Genomic DNA, 21,105 nt, shown 5'->3' with positions numbered 1-21,105 from the left:
TACAAAAAGAATTCTTTAATAAAATAGTTAAAATAGTACCTTTTTTACAATATGTATATATGTAATGTTGATCGATTGACCCCGCCTGATGTTCAATTGAATTTTATCTATAATGCTTATCTACTTCTGTGCTCACTACTTGCAAGCATACAAGTATACTTCAGGCAAAATTACTTATTTCTTTTTGTTTAACGTTCTAAAGTTTGTTAGCTAGTCATGCTCCGATGATGGTGATCGCTTCGGTTTTCTCCTCTTCCAGTTCCTTTCCAGTGACGGCCAACAGTCCTTTGGCGAAGTCGTCGTTTTGGAGACCTAAAATAAGAAAAGATAATCTGCGTGTAGCACAAAAAAGGTCTTTCCAAACAAGTAGGCTATTGATTATGTATTTTAGAAAGGAACTACAACGTTAACGGGGTTTTATTGTTTCATATAGTCAATGGACCACTAAATATTGTGCCGGGTTAAATTTACTATCATATTTTAAAGTCAAAAGTATTTTTTTACAAAAATATATTCAAAAGAAAAGCAAGAATAAAACACGAAAGATAGCAATTTTGTTTTTTGCCCCATAACTTTTTTCCACGGGGATATAGGTATAGGTTTTGCTTCACAGAAAAAAACTTCCATCATCCCTTTTTAAAATGACTTTTGGTAGAAGTCTCTATGCTTTATAGTTTCCAAAATATGATTTTTCAAAGTTCGCCACTCACAGCGATTTTGGCCCATTTTCCTTGTTACTTCTCAAACATTGTTCTGTAACTGTTTTCTACGTAGTTTTAGATATATGCAATGTTACATTTAATAGGAAGAAAAATCAATTACCTTTAAAATGGTCTATTGTAGAAGGTTGTATGTCTATTTTTAAGCAAGATATGGTTGTTCAAATTTTATACTTTTAAGGATTTTTGATATATTTTATGATTATTTTTAAATTTCTCATTATAACTTTTTTTATTTTATATTTAGGTATATACATTGTACAATAAAAAAGAAAGCTTATTTTCTTTAAATGTAGTAATGAAACACAGACTTACTCACAATCATTTAATAATACTTTGACGACCGGTTTCGATCTCTACACTATTCAGATCATCTTCAGGTCGGCGTTACAAGTAGTTAAATGCTACAATTAAAGAAAACCAGAGTTAGAACATTGTCTGGTTGTACAAATGCTAATAGAAAGACAAGATTTGAAAAAAGGGGGGATGCAACTGCTGACATTTCAGAACAACAAACCGATACATACATATGCATACATATGAGAAACAGATACTCATAAGCATGTAAAAGCACATGGATGCATGCAGTTTATGACTATTTGTTGAAACGAGTAAAAACTTTTAAAAACATTAGAAACTATTACAAAACTTATTAAAAATATTAATCAAAATTAAAATTGCTTCAAAATTCAAAAAATAATAAATAGTAATATTATTTTGATCCACTTACATGCCGTTACAAGGGATGCGTTGCCAGTTCATTAATAACATGTTTATACGTCCAACTAATAGGATAGCTAGGTGAGGTACAAGGCAAGGAGACATGCTTCGTAGGTCAAAACATAGTAAATTTTTTGAAATTTGAATGGATCCTGAAGGAAGATGTGTGCTGAGAAACAGAAATGGTGTTAGAAATGAGAAAGACAACGTTCGAGTGGGTGTGTTTTTAATGCAGCTAAGTTCGAAATCGCTTCATTGTAGACAGTTGTACTAATGTGAAGGTCTTTGCTCGTAGATGTTTTGAGATATGGGCAGAGGTCAAAGTATGGAAAATGACAAATAGGAAAAATAGGAAAAAGGAAAAAATAGGGAAACAATTTTTTCCTATTTTTCCTTTTTCCTATTTGTCATTTTCCATACTTTGACCTCTACCCATATCTCAAAACAACTACGAGCAAAGACCTTCACATTAGTACAAGTGTCTACAATGAAGCGATTTCGAACTTAGCTACATTAAAAACACACCCACTCGAACGTTGTCTTTCTCATTTCTAACACCATTCTCTGTTTCTCAGCACACATCTTCCTTCAGGATCCATTCAAATTTCAAAAAATTTACTATGTTTTGACCTACGAAGCATGTCTGCTTGCCTTGTACCTCACCTAGCTATCCTATTAGCATTAGTTGGACGTATAAACATGTTATCAATGAACTGGCAACGCATCCCTTGTAACGGCATGTAAGTGGATCAAAATAATATTACTATTTATTATTTTTGAATTTTTGAAGCAATTTAATTTTGATTAATATTTTTAATAAGTTAGTAGATAGGCAAAGCGGTTTCTGGCGCAACCCCTAAATCGCAACCCTTAAATATTAATAAATGCCAAACGGCTTAACGTAGGATGACGTGTGACGTATCGTTGGAAAGGGGATGAAAAAGGGGGTTGAACTCAGTATGTGGCGTGCGCATCGGAATATGCCAAAAGGGCATTACGTCATATCTTCTTTTCTATTGGTCCGATTGTGACGTAAGAGGGCTCGTCGGAACGGGGAGGGGGTAACGAACACATAAAAAAGATGGCGGCAGTGCCAAAAGGGCATTACGTCATATCTTCGTTTCTATTGGTCCGATTTTGACGTAAGAGGGCTCGTCGGAACGGGGAGGGGGTAACGAACAAAAAAACAAAGATGGCGGCAGTGCCAAAACGGCATTACAGCATATCTTCGTTGCTATTGGTCCGATTTTGACGTATGGGGTGTCAAATGAAAGCGGTGGCGACACAGAAGCCAACTGTCAATTCTTCTTCTTCTTTTCGTTTGTCAATTCTTCTTCTTCTTTTTTCGTCCGTTAAATCTTATGTCAACGATTGCGTGGAAAAGCCAACTGTCAATTCTTCTTCTGTCAACGTTCAATATTAACTGTCAGTTCTTCTTCTTTTCCGTATAGTGCCTAACAGAACGTGAGATTTGACGTATGACGTGACATTTATGTGTGACGTGGCAAAGCGCTGACATTCGACGCAGAACGTGACATTTGACGTAGATATGTGACATTGTTCAGTTTTCCGTCCGACATTTGACGCAGAACGTGGCATTTATGAGACATTGTGACACTGAGCATGTTCAGTACTGATATGAATCCCACCGAGTACATACATAGGGTTATGGAATTTCAAACTAAACTTAATCAGTTAAATAAAGATATTAAATCATATGAGGATATAGGATCCTGGACACCCATATAAAAAGCATGGAAAACGGAAAGTTTACCATGGACAGTAAAGTCCTTTGTGAACATTTAAGTCAAACTTGGACAAAAATTCAATACAAATTAAATGGAGTCAATTCTTTGTTACACATTATGCAGTCTAGGTTGGACTGGACTGTTCTAAATAAAATTTCTAAGATAATCACATTCAAAAAGTGTTTTTGTGTTAGGAAATAAAATATCAAGATATTACTTCTTATTTATTAAAGATATTACAATAGTTCCAGTAATTTTAAGATAGTTTTTCTTTGCAGTTCTGCCTTTTTATTTAAACCTAAATTCATTAGTTCAGTAATAATTTTACGTTTCTGAAGCATTTTTTCTCTGTATGATTTTCGTATGGTCATCCCACGTTCAGTTTTGTAAAATTGTCTTCTCTTTTCATTGGCTTCATATTTTCTTCTAATACCTTCCTCACCTCTTTCACACTTGCAGGTTGATTTTACGTGTAGTTCATGCACTGAAGCATATTTTTCTAGATTGCTAACGCCTCTGCTCGCTAGGGTAGAAATTTCATTACGTATACTTCGACAGAATTTTCCTCTCGAATGTAACCACTCTAATTTAAATACACTTCTCTCGTAATGAGAGTGAGGTTTACCTAAAAGTCCATCTCCATCTCGACGAAGGGGTTTTTGACCATCAGCACATGCAATGTATCTTAAAACACCAACACAATGATCCAAACAAATAATTTTTCTAAACGTAGTTTTTGGATGTAGTCTTTTCCCTGCACGTTGTATTTTCTTCTTGTAAGCCAACATTGTAGATCCATTTGTAAAGTGAATTAATGAATGCAGATGTTCGTGTGCAGTACTTCCGTCGTCTGCTACTAAATGACAACGGCAAATGGAATACCATTTTACATTAGGAGCACATGCTAGAAGAGTAAAGTCACTCTCATTTAAGAGTAAATGATACCATTCTCTTGGTGACTCTTCGTAATCCTTTGCCATGTCCGCTGGCGAAAGAGCTTTAATACCACTGACACTCAAAAGAGCCAGATAGTCACTTTTTGACAAAATAGACATATCTTAACTGGCTATTTAATAACAAAGAACTGAAATCTCAAAACTGTCTCACTAGACTAAGAGTCCTTACGAAGTTGTTAAATTTATCTACCAGTACAGCCTCCCCCACCCTAACTGATTATTTCACGCATGCGCTATTACCATGGTCAAAGCCTCGTTGAATTTGCTGATATGCAGAAAACGTGACGCCACGCTCAGATTTTTTTATTTCACGCATGCGCCATTAACAAGGGCAAAGTTCAAAAGATCGTTGTCTAGACTTGTTACTAACGATGCTAAAACAATTTAACTTGCTGTTCTGGCACACCCCCCAAATCGCAACCCCACGTTAGGTTAGGCCAGGGTAGCAGAGGGTAGCAGAGCGTCACAGCATGTCTCAGCGTTACCTACAACATTCTCTGCTACCCTCTGCTACCCTGGCCTAACCTAACGTGGGGTTGCGATTTGGGGGGTGTGTCAGAACAGCAAGTCAAATTGTTTTAGCATCGTTAGTAACAAGTCTAGACAACGATCTTTTGAACTTTGCCCTTGTTAATGGCGCATGCGTGAAATAAAAAAATCTGAGCGTGGCGTCACGTTTTCTGCATATCAGCAAATTCAACGAGGCTTTGACCATGGTAATAGCGCATGCGTGAAATAATCAGTTAGGGTGGGGGAGGCTGTACTGGTAGATAAATTTAACAACTTCGTAAGGACTCTTAGTCTAGTGAGACAGTTTTGAGATTTCAGTTCTTTGTTATTAAATAGCCAGTTAAGATATGTCTATTTTGTCAAAAAGTGACTATCTGGCTCTTTTGAGTGTCAGTGGTATTAAAGCTCTTTCGCCAGCGGACATGGCAAAGGATTACGAAGAGTCACCAAGAGAATGGTATCATTTACTCTTAAATGAGAGTGACTTTACTCTTCTAGCATGTGCTCCTAATGTAAAATGGTATTCCATTTGCCGTTGTCATTTAGTAGCAGACGACGGAAGTACTGCACACGAACATCTGCATTCATTAATTCACTTTACAAATGGATCTACAATGTTGGCTTACAAGAAGAAAATACAACGTGCAGGGAAAAGACTACATCCAAAAACTACGTTTAGAAAAATTATTTGTTTGGATCATTGTGTTGGTGTTTTAAGATACATTGCATGTGCTGATGGTCAAAAACCCCTTCGTCGAGATGGAGATGGACTTTTAGGTAAACCTCACTCTCATTACGAGAGAAGTGTATTTAAATTAGAGTGGTTACATTCGAGAGGAAAATTCTGTCGAAGTATACGTAATGAAATTTCTACCCTAGCGAGCAGAGGCGTTAGCAATCTAGAAAAATATGCTTCAGTGCATGAACTACACGTAAAATCAACCTGCAAGTGTGAAAGAGGTGAGGAAGGTATTAGAAGAAAATATGAAGCCAATGAAAAGAGAAGACAATTTTACAAAACTGAACGTGGGATGACCATACGAAAATCATACAGAGAAAAAATGCTTCAGAAACGTAAAATTATTACTGAACTAATGAATTTAGGTTTAAATAAAAAGGCAGAACTGCAAAGAAAAACTATCTTAAAATTACTGGAACTATTGTAATATCTTTAATAAATAAGAAGTAATATCTTGATATTTTATTTCCTAACACAAAAACACTTTTTGAATGTGATTATCTTAGAAATTTTATTTAGAACAGTCCAGTCCAACCTAGACTGCATAATGTGTAACAAAGAATTGACTCCATTTAATTTGTATTGAATTTTTGTCCAAGTTTGACTTAAATGTTCACAAAGGACTTTACTGTCCATGGTAAACTTTCCGTTTTCCATGCTTTTTATATGGGTGTCCAGGATCCTATAGTGCCTAACAGAACGTGAGATTTGACGTATGACGTGACATTTATGTGTGACGTGGCAAAGCGCTGACATTCGACGCAGAACGTGACATTTGACGTAGATATGTGACATTGTTCAGTTTTCCGTCCGACATTTGACGCAGAACGTGGCATTTATGAGACATTGTGACACTGAGCATGTTCAGTACTGATATGAATCCCACCGAGTACATACATAGGATCCTGGACACCCATATAAAAAGCATGGAAAACGGAAAGTTTACCATGGACAGTAAAGTCCTTTGTGAACATTTAAGTCAAACTTAGACAAAAATTCAATACAAATTAAATGGAGTCAATTCTTTGTTACACATTATGCAGTCTAGGTTGGACTGGACTGTTCTAAATAAAATTTCTAAGATAATCACATTCAAAAAGTGTTTTTGTGTTAGGAAATAAAATATCAAGATATTACTTCTTATTTATTAAAGATATTACAATAGTTCCAGTAATTTTAAGATAGTTTTTCTTTGCAGTTCTGCCTTTTTATTTAAACCTAAATTCATTAGTTCAGTAATAATTTTACGTTTCTGAAGCATTTTTTCTCTGTATGATTTTCGTATGGTCATCCCACGTTCAGTTTTGTAAAATTGTCTTCTCTTTTCATTGGCTTCATATTTTCTTCTAATACCTTCCTCACCTCTTTCACACTTGCAGGTTGATTTTACGTGTAGTTCATGCACTGAAGCATATTTTTCTAGATTGCTAACGCCTCTGCTCGCTAGGGTAGAAATTTCATTACGTATACTTCGACAGAATTTTCCTCTCGAATGTAACCACTCTAATTTAAATACACTTCTCTCGTAATGAGAGTGAGGTTTACCTAAAAGTCCATCTCCATCTCGACGAAGGGGTTTTTGACCATCAGCACATGCAATGTATCTTAAAACACCAACACAATGATCCAAACAAATAATTTTTCTAAACGTAGTTTTTGGATGTAGTCTTTTCCCTGCACGTTGTATTTTCTTCTTGTAAGCCAACATTGTAGATCCATTTGTAAAGTGAATTAATGAATGCAGATGTTCGTGTGCAGTACTTCCGTCGTCTGCTACTAAATGACAACGGCAAATGGAATACCATTTTACATTAGGAGCACATGCTAGAAGAGTAAAGTCACTCTCATTTAAGAGTAAATGATACCATTCTCTTGGTGACTCTTCGTAATCCTTTGCCATGTCCGCTGGCGAAAGAGCTTTAATACCACTGACACTCAAAAGAGCCAGATAGTCACTTTTTGACAAAATAGACATATCTTAACTGGCTATTTAATAACAAAGAACTGAAATCTCAAAACTGTCTCACTAGACTAAGAGTCCTTACGAAGTTGTTAAATTTATCTACCAGTACAGCCTCCCCCACCCTAACTGATTATTTCACGCATGCGCTATTACCATGGTCAAAGCCTCGTTGAATTTGCTGATATGCAGAAAACGTGACGCCACGCTCAGATTTTTTTATTTCACGCATGCGCCATTAACAAGGGCAAAGTTCAAAAGATCGTTGTCTAGACTTGTTACTAACGATGCTAAAACAATTTGACTTGCTGTTCTGACACACCCCCCAAATCGCAACCCCACGTTAGGTTAGGCCAGGGTAGCAGAGGGTAGCAGAGAATGTTGTAGGTAACGCTGAGACATGCTGTGACGCTCTGCTACCCTCTGCTACCCTGGCCTAACCTAACGTGGGGTTGCGATTTGGGGGGTGTGTCAGAACAGCAAGTCAAATTGTTTTAGCATCGTTAGTAACAAGTCTAGACAACGATCTTTTGAACTTTGCCCTTGTTAATGGCGCATGCGTGAAATAAAAAAATCTGAGCGTGGCGTCACGTTTTCTGCATATCAGCAAATTCAACGAGGCTTTGACCATGGTAATAGCGCATGCGTGAAATAATCAGTTAGGGTGGGGGAGGCTGTACTGGTAGATAAATTTAACAACTTCGTAAGGACTCTTAGTCTAGTGAGACAGTTTTGAGATTTCAGTTCTTTGTTATTAAATAGCCAGTTAAGATATGTCTATTTTGTCAAAAAGTGACTATCTGGCTCTTTTGAGTGTCAGTGGTATTAAAGCTCTTTCGCCAGCGGACATGGCAAAGGATTACGAAGAGTCACCAAGAGAATGGTATCATTTACTCTTAAATGAGAGTGACTTTACTCTTCTAGCATGTGCTCCTAATGTAAAATGGTATTCCATTTGCCGTTGTCATTTAGTAGCAGACGACGGAAGTACTGCACACGAACATCTGCATTCATTAATTCACTTTACAAATGGATCTACAATGTTGGCTTACAAGAAGAAAATACAACGTGCAGGGAAAAGACTACATCCAAAAACTACGTTTAGAAAAATTATTTGTTTGGATCATTGTGTTGGTGTTTTAAGATACATTGCATGTGCTGATGGTCAAAAACCCCTTCGTCGAGATGGAGATGGACTTTTAGGTAAACCTCACTCTCATTACGAGAGAAGTGTATTTAAATTAGAGTGGTTACATTCGAGAGGAAAATTCTGTCGAAGTATACGTAATGAAATTTCTACCCTAGCGAGCAGAGGCGTTAGCAATCTAGAAAAATATGCTTCAGTGCATGAACTACACGTAAAATCAACCTGCAAGTGTGAAAGAGGTGAGGAAGGTATTAGAAGAAAATATGAAGCCAATGAAAAGAGAAGACAATTTTACAAAACTGAACGTGGGATGACCATACGAAAATCATACAGAGAAAAAATGCTTCAGAAACGTAAAATTATTACTGAACTAATGAATTTAGGTTTAAATAAAAAGGCAGAACTGCAAAGAAAAACTATCTTAAAATTACTGGAACTATTGTAATATCTTTAATAAATAAGAAGTAATATCTTGATATTTTATTTCCTAACACAAAAACACTTTTTGAATGTGATTATCTTAGAAATTTTATTTAGAACAGTCCAGTCCAACCTAGACTGCATAATGTGTAACAAAGAATTGACTCCATTTAATTTGTATTGAATTTTTGTCCAAGTTTGACTTAAATGTTCACAAAGGACTTTACTGTCCATGGTAAACTTTCCGTTTTCCATGCTTTTTATATGGGTGTCCAGGATCCTATTACCATGGTCAAAGTCTCGTTGAATTTGCTGATATGCAGAAAACGTGACGCCACGCTCAGATTTTTTTATTTCACGCATACGCCATTAACATGGGCAAAGTTCAAAAGATCGTTGTCTAGACTTGTTACAAGCCAACTGTCAATTCTTCTTCTTCTTTTCGTTTGTCAATTCTTCTTCTTCTTTTTTCGTCCGTTAAATCTTATGTCAACGATTGCGTGGAAAAGCCAACTGTCAATTCTTCTTCTGTCAACGTTCAATATTAACTGTCAGTTCTTCTTCTTTTCCGTATAGTGCCTAACAGAACGTGAGATTTGACGTATGACGTGACATTTATGTGTGACGTGGCAAAGCGCTGACATTCGACGCAGAACGTGACATTTGACGTAGATATGTGACATTGTTCAGTTTTCCGTCCGACATTTGACGCAGAACGTGGCATTTATGAGACATTGTGACACTGAGCATGTTCAGTACTGATATGAATCCCACCGAGTACATACATAGGGTTATGGAATTTCAAACTAAACTTAATCAGTTAAATAAAGATATTAAATCATATGAGGATATAAAACAAATTAAAAGACATTTCGATAGTTTGCATATTGAGGACAAAACGTGGAAGCCTGAAGAGTTGAATTTACAGCAGCAGCAGCAAGGTCTTTACGCTTTTAGAAAACTACCACAAGCTACATATCCATTGAGACGTATTCAGCCTACACCATGGGTGCCAGCAACAACACCAGCGAGTATGTGAAAAGTGAAATAGACAATGTCTTTGCAATGTCTTGTGTAATATTAGCATCTATATTTATCTTAATTTTAAAAATTATGTTTGAAATTGTAAAGAGAAAATTTGAATCTTCATGTAATATAGGATCCTGGACACCCATATAAAAAGCATGGAAAACGGAAAGTTTACCATGGACAGTAAAGTCCTTTGTGAACATTTAAGTCAAACTTGGACAAAAATTCAATACAAATTAAATGGAGTCAATTCTTTGTTACACATTATGCAGTCTAGGTTGGACTGGACTGTTCTAAATAAAATTTCTAAGATAATCACATTCAAAAAGTGTTTTTGTGTTAGGAAATAAAATATCAAGATATTACTTCTTATTTATTAAAGATATTACAATAGTTCCAGTAATTTTAAGATAGTTTTTCTTTGCAGTTCTGCCTTTTTATTTAAACCTAAATTCATTAGTTCAGTAATAATTTTACGTTTCTGAAGCATTTTTTCTCTGTATGATTTTCGTATGGTCATCCCACGTTCAGTTTTGTAAAATTGTCTTCTCTTTTCATTGGCTTCATATTTTCTTCTAATACCTTCCTCACCTCTTTCACACTTGCAGGTTGATTTTACGTGTAGTTCATGCACTGAAGCATATTTTTCTAGATTGCTAACGCCTCTGCTCGCTAGGGTAGAAATTTCATTACGTATACTTCGACAGAATTTTCCTCTCGAATGTAACCACTCTAATTTAAATACACTTCTCTCGTAATGAGAGTGAGGTTTACCTAAAAGTCCATCTCCATCTCGACGAAGGGGTTTTTGACCATCAGCACATGCAATGTATCTTAAAACACCAACACAATGATCCAAACAAATAATTTTTCTAAACGTAGTTTTTGGATGTAGTCTTTTCCCTGCACGTTGTATTTTCTTCTTGTAAGCCAACATTGTAGATCCATTTGTAAAGTGAATTAATGAATGCAGATGTTCGTGTGCAGTACTTCCGTCGTCTGCTACTAAATGACAACGGCAAATGGAATACCATTTTACATTAGGAGCACATGCTAGAAGAGTAAAGTCACTCTCATTTAAGAGTAAATGATACCATTCTCTTGGTGACTCTTCGTAATCCTTTGCCATGTCCGCTGGCGAAAGAGCTTTAATACCACTGACACTCAAAAGAGCCAGATAGTCACTTTTTGACAAAATAGACATATCTTAACTGGCTATTTAATAACAAAGAACTGAAATCTCAAAACTGTCTCACTAGACTAAGAGTCCTTACGAAGTTGTTAAATTTATCTACCAGTACAGCCTCCCCCACCCTAACTGATTATTTCACGCATGCGCTATTACCATGGTCAAAGCCTCGTTGAATTTGCTGATATGCAGAAAACGTGACGCCACGCTCAGATTTTTTTATTTCACGCATGCGCCATTAACAAGGGCAAAGTTCAAAAGATCGTTGTCTAGACTTGTTACTAACGATGCTAAAACAATTTGACTTGCTGTTCTGACACACCCCCCAAATCGCAACCCCACGTTAGGTTAGGCCAGGGTAGCAGAGGGTAGCAGAGCGTCACAGCATGTCTCAGCGTTACCTACAACATTCTCTGCTACCCTCTGCTACCCTGGCCTAACCTAACGTGGGGTTGCGATTTGGGGGGTGTGTCAGAACAGCAAGTCAAATTGTTTTAGCATCGTTAGTAACAAGTCTAGACAACGATCTTTTGAACTTTGCCCTTGTTAATGGCGCATGCGTGAAATAAAAAAATCTGAGCGTGGCGTCACGTTTTCTGCATATCAGCAAATTCAACGAGGCTTTGACCATGGTAATAGCGCATGCGTGAAATAATCAGTTAGGGTGGGGGAGGCTGTACTGGTAGATAAATTTAACAACTTCGTAAGGACTCTTAGTCTAGTGAGACAGTTTTGAGATTTCAGTTCTTTGTTATTAAATAGCCAGTTAAGATATGTCTATTTTGTCAAAAAGTGACTATCTGGCTCTTTTGAGTGTCAGTGGTATTAAAGCTCTTTCGCCAGCGGACATGGCAAAGGATTACGAAGAGTCACCAAGAGAATGGTATCATTTACTCTTAAATGAGAGTGACTTTACTCTTCTAGCATGTGCTCCTAATGTAAAATGGTATTCCATTTGCCGTTGTCATTTAGTAGCAGACGACGGAAGTACTGCACACGAACATCTGCATTCATTAATTCACTTTACAAATGGATCTACAATGTTGGCTTACAAGAAGAAAATACAACGTGCAGGGAAAAGACTACATCCAAAAACTACGTTTAGAAAAATTATTTGTTTGGATCATTGTGTTGGTGTTTTAAGATACATTGCATGTGCTGATGGTCAAAAACCCCTTCGTCGAGATGGAGATGGACTTTTAGGTAAACCTCACTCTCATTACGAGAGAAGTGTATTTAAATTAGAGTGGTTACATTCGAGAGGAAAATTCTGTCGAAGTATACGTAATGAAATTTCTACCCTAGCGAGCAGAGGCGTTAGCAATCTAGAAAAATATGCTTCAGTGCATGAACTACACGTAAAATCAACCTGCAAGTGTGAAAGAGGTGAGGAAGGTATTAGAAGAAAATATGAAGCCAATGAAAAGAGAAGACAATTTTACAAAACTGAACGTGGGATGACCATACGAAAATCATACAGAGAAAAAATGCTTCAGAAACGTAAAATTATTACTGAACTAATGAATTTAGGTTTAAATAAAAAGGCAGAACTGCAAAGAAAAACTATCTTAAAATTACTGGAACTATTGTAATATCTTTAATAAATAAGAAGTAATATCTTGATATTTTATTTCCTAACACAAAAACACTTTTTGAATGTGATTATCTTAGAAATTTTATTTAGAACAGTCCAGTCCAACCTAGACTGCATAATGTGTAACAAAGAATTGACTCCATTTAATTTGTATTGAATTTTTGTCTAAGTTTGACTTAAATGTTCACAAAGGACTTTACTGTCCATGGTAAACTTTCCGTTTTCCATGCTTTTTATATGGGTGTCCAGGATCCTATCCTCTGCTGCGCTCTGCTACCGTCTGCTAATCTCTATTACCTTCTGCTCCGCTCTGCTACACTCTGCTGACCCCTTATACCGCTCTGTGATCGTCTGTGCCTTCTGTTAGCTTGTCTCTGATGACGTCTGTACGTCTCTGGTACCCTCTGCTAGCCTCTGTTATCCTCTGTGACCCTCTGCTACCCTCTGCTGCGCTCTGCTACCCTCTGCTGACCGCTGATAACCTCTGTTACACTCTCTAAAGTCAAAAAAATAAAAGACAACATATTTTATTAATATTATTTATTAACAATTATCCAAATCATTTACAACTTTATTGCTATAGGATCCTGGACACCCATATAAAAAGCATGGAAAACGGAAAGTTTACCATGGACAGTAAAGTCCTTTGTGAACATTTAAGTCAAACTTGGACAAAAATTCAATACAAATTAAATGGAGTCAATTCTTTGTTACACATTATGCAGTCTAGGTTGGACTGGACTATTCTAAATAAAATTTCTAAGATAATCACATTCAAAAAGTGTTTTTGTGTTAGGAAATAAAATATCAAGATATTACTTCTTATTTATTAAAGATATTACAATAGTTCCAGTAATTTTAAGATAGTTTTTCTTTGCAGTTCTGCCTTTTTATTTAAACCTAAATTCATTAGTTCAGTAATAATTTTACGTTTCTGAAGCATTTTTTCTTTGTATGATTTTCGTATGGTCATCCCACGTTCAGTTTTGTAAAATTGTCTTCTCTTTTCATTGGCTTCATATTTTCTTCTAATACCTTCCTCACCTCTTTCACACTTGCAGGTTGATTTTACGTGTAGTTCATGCACTGAAGCATATTTTTCTAGATTGCTAACGCCTCTGCTCGCTAGGGTAGAAATTTCATTACGTATACTTCGACAGAATTTTCCTCTCGAATGTAACCACTCTAATTTAAATACACTTCTCTCGTAATGAGAGTGAGGTTTACCTAAAAGTCCATCTCCATCTCGACGAAGGGGTTTTTGACCATCAGCACATGCAATGTATCTTAAAACACCAACACAATGATCCAAACAAATAATTTTTCTAAACGTAGTTTTTGGATGTAGTCTTTTCCCTGCACGTTGTATTTTCTTCTTGTAAGCCAACATTGTAGATCCATTTGTAAAGTGAATTAATGAATGCAGATGTTCGTGTGCAGTACTTCCGTCGTCTGCTACTAAATGACAACGGCAAATGGAATACCATTTTACATTAGGAGCACATGCTAGAAGAGTAAAGTCACTCTCATTTAAGAGTAAATGATACCATTCTCTTGGTGACTCTTCGTAATCCTTTGCCATGTCCGCTGGCGAAAGAGCTTTAATACCACTGACACTCAAAAGAGCCAGATAGTCACTTTTTGACAAAATAGACATATCTTAACTGGCTATTTAATAACAAAGAACTGAAATCTCAAAACTGTCTCACTAGACTAAGAGTCCTTACGAAGTTGTTAAATTTATCTACCAGTACAGCCTCCCCCCACCCTAACTGATTATTTCACGCATGCGCTATTACCATGGTCAAAGCCTCGTTGAATTTGCTGATATGCAGAAAACGTGACGCCACGCTCAGATTTTTTTATTTCACGCATGCGCCATTAACAAGGGCAAAGTTCAAAAGATCGTTGTCTAGACTTGTTACTAACGATGCTAAAACAATTTGACTTGCTGTTCTGGCACACCCCCCAAATCGCAACCCCACGTTAGGTTAGGCCAGGGTAGCAGAGGGTAGCAGAGAATGTTGTGGGTAACGCTGAGACATGCTGACAGAATGGTATCATTTACTCTTAAATGAGAGTGACTTTACTCTTCTAGCATGTGCTCCTAATGTAAAATGGTATTCCATTTGCCGTTGTCATTTAGTAGCAGACGACGGAAGTACTGCACACGAACATCTGCATTCATTAATTCACTTTACAAATGGATCTACAATGTTGGCTTACAAGAAGAAAATACAACGTGCAGGGAAAAGACTACATCCAAAAACTACGTTTAGAAAAATTATTTGTTTGGATCATTGTGTTGGTGTTTTAAGATACATTGCATGTGCTGATGGTCAAAAACCCCTTCGTCGAGATGGAGATGGACTTTTAGGTAAACCTCACTCTCATTACGAGAGAAGTGTATTTAAATTAGAGTGGTTACATTCGAGAGGAAAATTCTGTCGAAGTATACGTAATGAAATTTCTACCCTAGCGAGCAGAGGCGTTAGCAATCTAGAAAAATATGCTTCAGTGCATGAACTACACGTAAAATCAACCTGCAAGTGTGAAAGAGGTGAGGAAGGTATTAGAAGAAAATATGAAGCCAATGAAAAGAGAAGACAATTTTACAAAACTGAACGTGGGATGACCATACGAAAATCATACAAAGAAAAAATGCTTCAGAAACGTAAAATTATTACTGAACTAATGAATTTAGGTTTAAATAAAAAGGCAGAACTGCAAAGAAAAACTATCTTAAAATTACTGGAACTATTGTAATATCTTTAATAAATAAGAAGTAATATCTTGATATTTTATTTCCTAACACAAAAACACTTTTTGAATGTGATTATCTTAGAAATTTTATTTAGAATAGTCCAGTCCAACCTAGACTGCATAATGTGTAACAAAGAATTGACTCCATTTAATTTGTATTGAATTTTTGTCCAAGTTTGACTTAAATGTTCACAAAGGACTTTACTGTCCATGGTAAACTTTCCGTTTTCCATGCTTTTTATATGGGTGTCCAGGATCCTCTTTCGCCAGCGGACATGGCAAAGGATTACGAAGAGTCACCAAGAGAATGGTATCATTTACTCTTAAATGAGAGTGACTTTACTCTTCTAGCATGTGCTCCTAATGTAAAATGGTATTCCATTTGCCGTTGTCATTTAGTAGCAGACGACGGAAGTACTGCACACGAACATCTGCATTCATTAATTCACTTTACAAATGGATCTACAATGTTGGCTTACAAGAAGAAAATACAACGTGCAGGGAAAAGACTACATCCAAAAACTACGTTTAGAAAAATTATTTGTTTGGATCATTGTGTTGGTGTTTTAAGATACATTGCATGTGCTGATGGTCAAAAACCCCTTCGTCGAGATGGAGATGGACTTTTAGGTAAACCTCACTCTCATTACGAGAGAAGTGTATTTAAATTAGAGTGGTTACATTCGAGAGGAAAATTCTGTCGAAGTATACGTAATGAAATTTCTACCCTAGCGAGCAGAGGCGTTAGCAATCTAGAAAAATATGCTTCAGTGCATGAACTACACGTGAAATCAGTGAAATCAACCTGCAAGTGTGAAAGAGGTGAGGAAGGTATTAAAAGAAAAGACGAAGCCAATGAAAAGAGAAGACAATTTTACAAAACTGAACGTGGGATGACCATACGAAAATCATACAAAGAAAAAATGCTTCAGAAACGTAAAATTATTACTGAACTAATGAATTTAGGTTTAAATAAAAAGGCAGAACTGCAAAGAAAAACTATCTTAAAATTACTGGAACTATTGTAATATCTTTAATAAATAATAAGTAATATCTTGATATTTTATTTCCTAACACAAAAACACTTTTTGAATGCGATTATCTTAGAAATTTTATTTAGAATAGTCCAGTCCAACCTAGACTGCATAATGTGTAACAAATAATTGACCCCATTTAATTTGTATTGAATTTTTGTCCAAGTTTGACTTAAATGTTCACAAAGGACTTTACTGTCCATGGTAAACTTTCCGTTTTCCATGCTTTTTATATGGGTGTCCAGGATCCTATACGTAATGAAATTTCTACCCTAGCGAGCAGAGGCGTTAGCAATCTAGAAAAATATGCTTCAGTGCATGAACTACACGTAAAATCAACCTGCAAGTGTGAAAGAGGTGAGGAAGGTATTAGAAGAAAATATGAAGCCAATGAAAAGAGAAGACAATTTTACAAAACTGAACGTGGGATGACCATACGAAAATCATACAAAGAAAAAATGCTTCAGAAACGTAAAATTATTACTGAACTAATGAATTTAGGTTTAAATAAAAAGGCAGAACTGCAAAGAAAAACTATCTTAAAATTACTGGAACTATTGTAATATCTTTAATAAATAAGAAGTAATATCTTGATATTTTATTTCCTAACACAAAAACACTTTTTGAATGTGATTATCTTAGAAATTTTATTTAGAATAGTCCAGTCCAACCTAGACTGCATAATGTGTAACAAAGAATTGACTCCATTTAATTTGTATTGAATTTTTGTCCAAGTTTGACTTAAATTCCATGAACAAAATCATATCCACATCTTTTAGCAATTCTAATTTACATTTTGTGTATCTCAGCATACAATCCCACGTGTATCCTGGCATGGTATAATACCAAGCAGGATCTAGTTTATACGTGTCTCGACATTTTTGTCGAAACTGCTTGACAGTTAATATTGAACGTTGACAGAAGAAGAATTGACAGTTGGCTTCTGTGTCGCCGCCGCTTTCATTTGACACTCCATACGTCATAATCGGACCAATAGCAACAAAGATATGCTGTAATGCCCTTTTGGCACTGCCGCCATCTTTTTTATGTGTTCGTTACCCCCTCCCCGTTCCGACGAGCCCTCTTACGTCAAAATCAGACCAATAGAAAAGAAGATATGCTGTAATGCCGTTTTGGCACTGCCGCCATCTTTTTTATGTGTTCGTTACCCCCCTCCCCGTTCCGACGAGCCCTCTTACGTCAAAATCGGACCAATAGAAAAGAAGATATGACGTAATGCCCTTTTGGCATATTCCGATGCGCACGCCACATACTGAGTTCAACCCCCTTTTTCATCCCCTTTCCAACGATACGTCACACGTCATCCTACGTTAAGCCGTTTGGCATTTATTAATATTTAAGGGTTGCGATTTAGGGGTTGCGCCAGAAACCGCTTTGCCTATCTACTTAAGTTTTTTTAATAGTTTCTAATGTTTTTAAAAGTTTTTACTCGTTTAACAAATAGTCATAAACTGCATGCCTCCATGTGCTTTTACATGCTTATGAGTATCTGTTTCTCATATGTATGCATATGTATGTATCGGTTTGTTGTTCTGAAATGTCAGCAGTTGCATCCCCCTTTTTTCAAAAATTTTTTCAAATCTTGTCTTTCTATTAGCATTTGTACAACCAGACAATGTTCTAACTCTGGTTTTCTTTAATTGTAGCATTTAACTACTTGTAACGCCGACCTGAAGATGATCTGAATAGTGCAGAGATCGAAACCGGTCGTCAAAGTATTATTAAATGATTGTGAGTAAGTCTGTGTTTCATTACTACATTTAATATGGACTCATATATGCAACCCATTCAATATTATTTTCTTTATTTTAAAATGGTGTATTGTAAAAAATTCTAGGACTATTTTTAAACAAGATATGTTTTTTCAAAATGTGACATTGGAACTAAATTGGACTGGTAATTGTCTGGTAATTGGTAAATACTAAATTGGAACCATATGGAAAACTTTTTTATTATTAACTTTATGAAAAAAATTATAAAATGCTCTGCATATCTAAAACCTAAGATGCGATATCAGATATAAAATTTTATCAATAGTGTACGAGGCATGTTAAAAAGTACGAATTTCGCTCAAGAGTAAAGTAACTTTATATTTCACAATATTGGAAAGTGTTATTAAGAAAAGTTATTTGGAATTAAAAATTATGTTATAATATGCAATTCTATTCTTCTAATTGAAAAAAATATAAAAAATTTAAAATTTTTTCTCAAATTACGGATACCTTGTTTAAAAATAGTCCTAGAAATTTTTGGAATACACTAGTTTAAAGTAAAGAAAATAAGCTTTTTTTATTCCACAATGTATTCAATTTAATTTACAAGAAAAAAAGTCATAATGAAAAATTTTAAAAATAATCATTAAAAATATTAAAAATCATTAAAAGTATAAAAACTTGAAAAAGCATAACTTGCTTATAGTCTTATACAATAGAACATTTTAAAGGTAATTGACTTGTCTTTCTACTAAATGTACCATTGCATATACCTATAAATGCGAAAAAAAAAGTTGCAGAACAACGTTTGCGAAATAATGGGGAAAATGGTCCAAAAATGCTTTGAGTGGCGAACTTTAAAAAATCCTATTTCGGAAACTATAAATCCTAGAAACTTTTACCAAACTTCATTTTAAAGAGAAAGAATGGAAGTTATTTTTCGCTGAAGTAATGGCTGTACTTATGTCCCTGTGGAAAAAGTTATGGGGCAAAAAACAACATTACTTTCTTTCGAGTTAGTTTTTTTCTTGCTTTTCTTTGAAATATATTTTTGTAAAAAAAAATATTTTTGATTTTAAAATGTGATATTCAGATAGTAAATTTAACCTGGAACAATTTTCTTGTAGACGTGTTTGTACCAAGAGTGCATAGAACTCACCCTAATTCACCCCTTTCTCAAAAACGCATCCGTTTAAATGGTAGCACTCCGCGGTTTTTTCAAATTTAGAGGTCCATTGACAATATGAGACCATAAAATCCCCTTAACGTTGTAGTTCCTTTTAGCTCTCTTATTTTGAACATAATCAATAGCCTAAAGTAACAGGTTCAAATATAATGTTATTAAGGCTATGGGTACATAATTCGCAAATATTTTACGTCTATCCCTACTTTTTCTGTCTTTACACGACAAATTACGTGTAGTAAAATTCACACTGGTATGGATATGTAAACATTACTAGAATGCCATTCTACTTGAAAATGTCATCATTAATTTAAAGAGATGGGTTTTGAATGTTCTTGGATAACTGTTATTTTTATAATTGCAAATTAAAAATTCAGTTAATAAATGTGATAATTTTTTCACTAACTATGTATTCAGTGATTGTAATAATTTATTTGTACAACAAAGACTAATACTCAATCGAGAAAAGAAGAAAAGTGTTAAAAGTGATTTTTTAATAATATATTGTTATGGAATTACAATTTTGAATATCTTTAACAACAGAATACTTGGATCAGAGAATATATTATCCTGATGTATTCTCTGCTTGGATCTTCCACAAATAATACACAATAAATAACTTCTTATTAAGTTCACGTCTTAAATCAATTATTTATCAAATACACTATATATCAATATTTAATCAATAACTCAACATATTCCCGATGCAATGTCAAATATTTAAAATTGTCACTGATTGTCAGTGTCTGACTGACAATATATGCTGACAATATTATATTCGGCTGAGTGCGTTGTAAGACAAAGATAGATTTGGAAAATATTACCACGGCATTGTGTTCATTTTTTTCGAATCCTGAAAAAACCAATAAATATTTTTGAAAAATTTAAACGCAGAATGAAAGACTAAATTATTACCGAGGGCCGAAAGTCCCTTAAAATAAATAAAAAGTTTATTTTGAATGATATATTTGAAATTAAAAATCACACCAAATTTTCTCTTAGTTTTTCACCCCTGTAACTTATTAAAATAAACATTATAGAAGTTCTCAGGGACTTTCGGCCCTCGCTTATAACGTAATCTTTCATTCTGCGTTTAAATTTTTCAAAAATACTTATTAGTTTTCTCAGGATTCGAAAAAAATGAATCCCCATTTGAATAGCATTGCAGCCGAAAATACGTACCGATCCTCTTAAGGGGGGGTATGGTTTGAAAATTTAAATTGTTTTTATTATTTTAAATGAAAGCTCTTAACTTCAAGAATACTTTCTGAAAATTTCAAATTAATCGAAGTAAAAATACCAGAAATACAGGATGTTGAACATTCCTACCTTCGACTCATTTACCGCGATTTCGCTCCAGACACGCTTGAGTGTAGTGACAAACGTTCAACAACTGTTTCCCTTCTCTTTTTTAGATTACTCCACGATTCACAAACATATTCAGGTGAGCGCCACTTTACGATTTGACAGTCAAAAACAAAGACGAAGTTGTCAAAACTTAAAACGCGTTTTTCTCAAAACTATTTTTTCAAATGCGGTGGACGTTGTAACTCGAAAACTACTTGGCCAATCCACCTGTAATTTTGCATAGATTTTTTTTTAGACATTTGAGGTGAGGTAACGCTGTCAAGATATGTTTGTTTTTATGCTTATTGTTTGTT

At 35.2% G+C, this 21,105-nt stretch overlaps 1 protein-coding gene across 1 annotated transcript in view; it reads right to left on the bottom strand.

Moving 5' to 3' along the window:
• Positions 1–21,105, bottom strand: part of LOC126885689 (malate dehydrogenase, cytoplasmic) — a 49,987-nt gene continuing 28,882 nt past the window's right edge. The window contains exon 6 of the mRNA XM_050652398.1: positions 1–312. Coding sequence (XP_050508355.1) covers positions 215–312 — 98 coding nt within the window. The 3' untranslated portion in view covers positions 1–214. The remainder of the gene's footprint in view (positions 313–21,105) is intronic.

The sequence above is a fragment of the Diabrotica virgifera genome, chromosome 5, assembly GCF_917563875.1.
Source record: "Diabrotica virgifera virgifera chromosome 5, PGI_DIABVI_V3a".
NCBI lineage: Eukaryota > Metazoa > Arthropoda > Insecta > Coleoptera > Chrysomelidae > Diabrotica > Diabrotica virgifera.
Note: the sequence above shows the minus strand (reverse complement) of the source record. Positions and strands in the feature narration are given on the sequence as shown.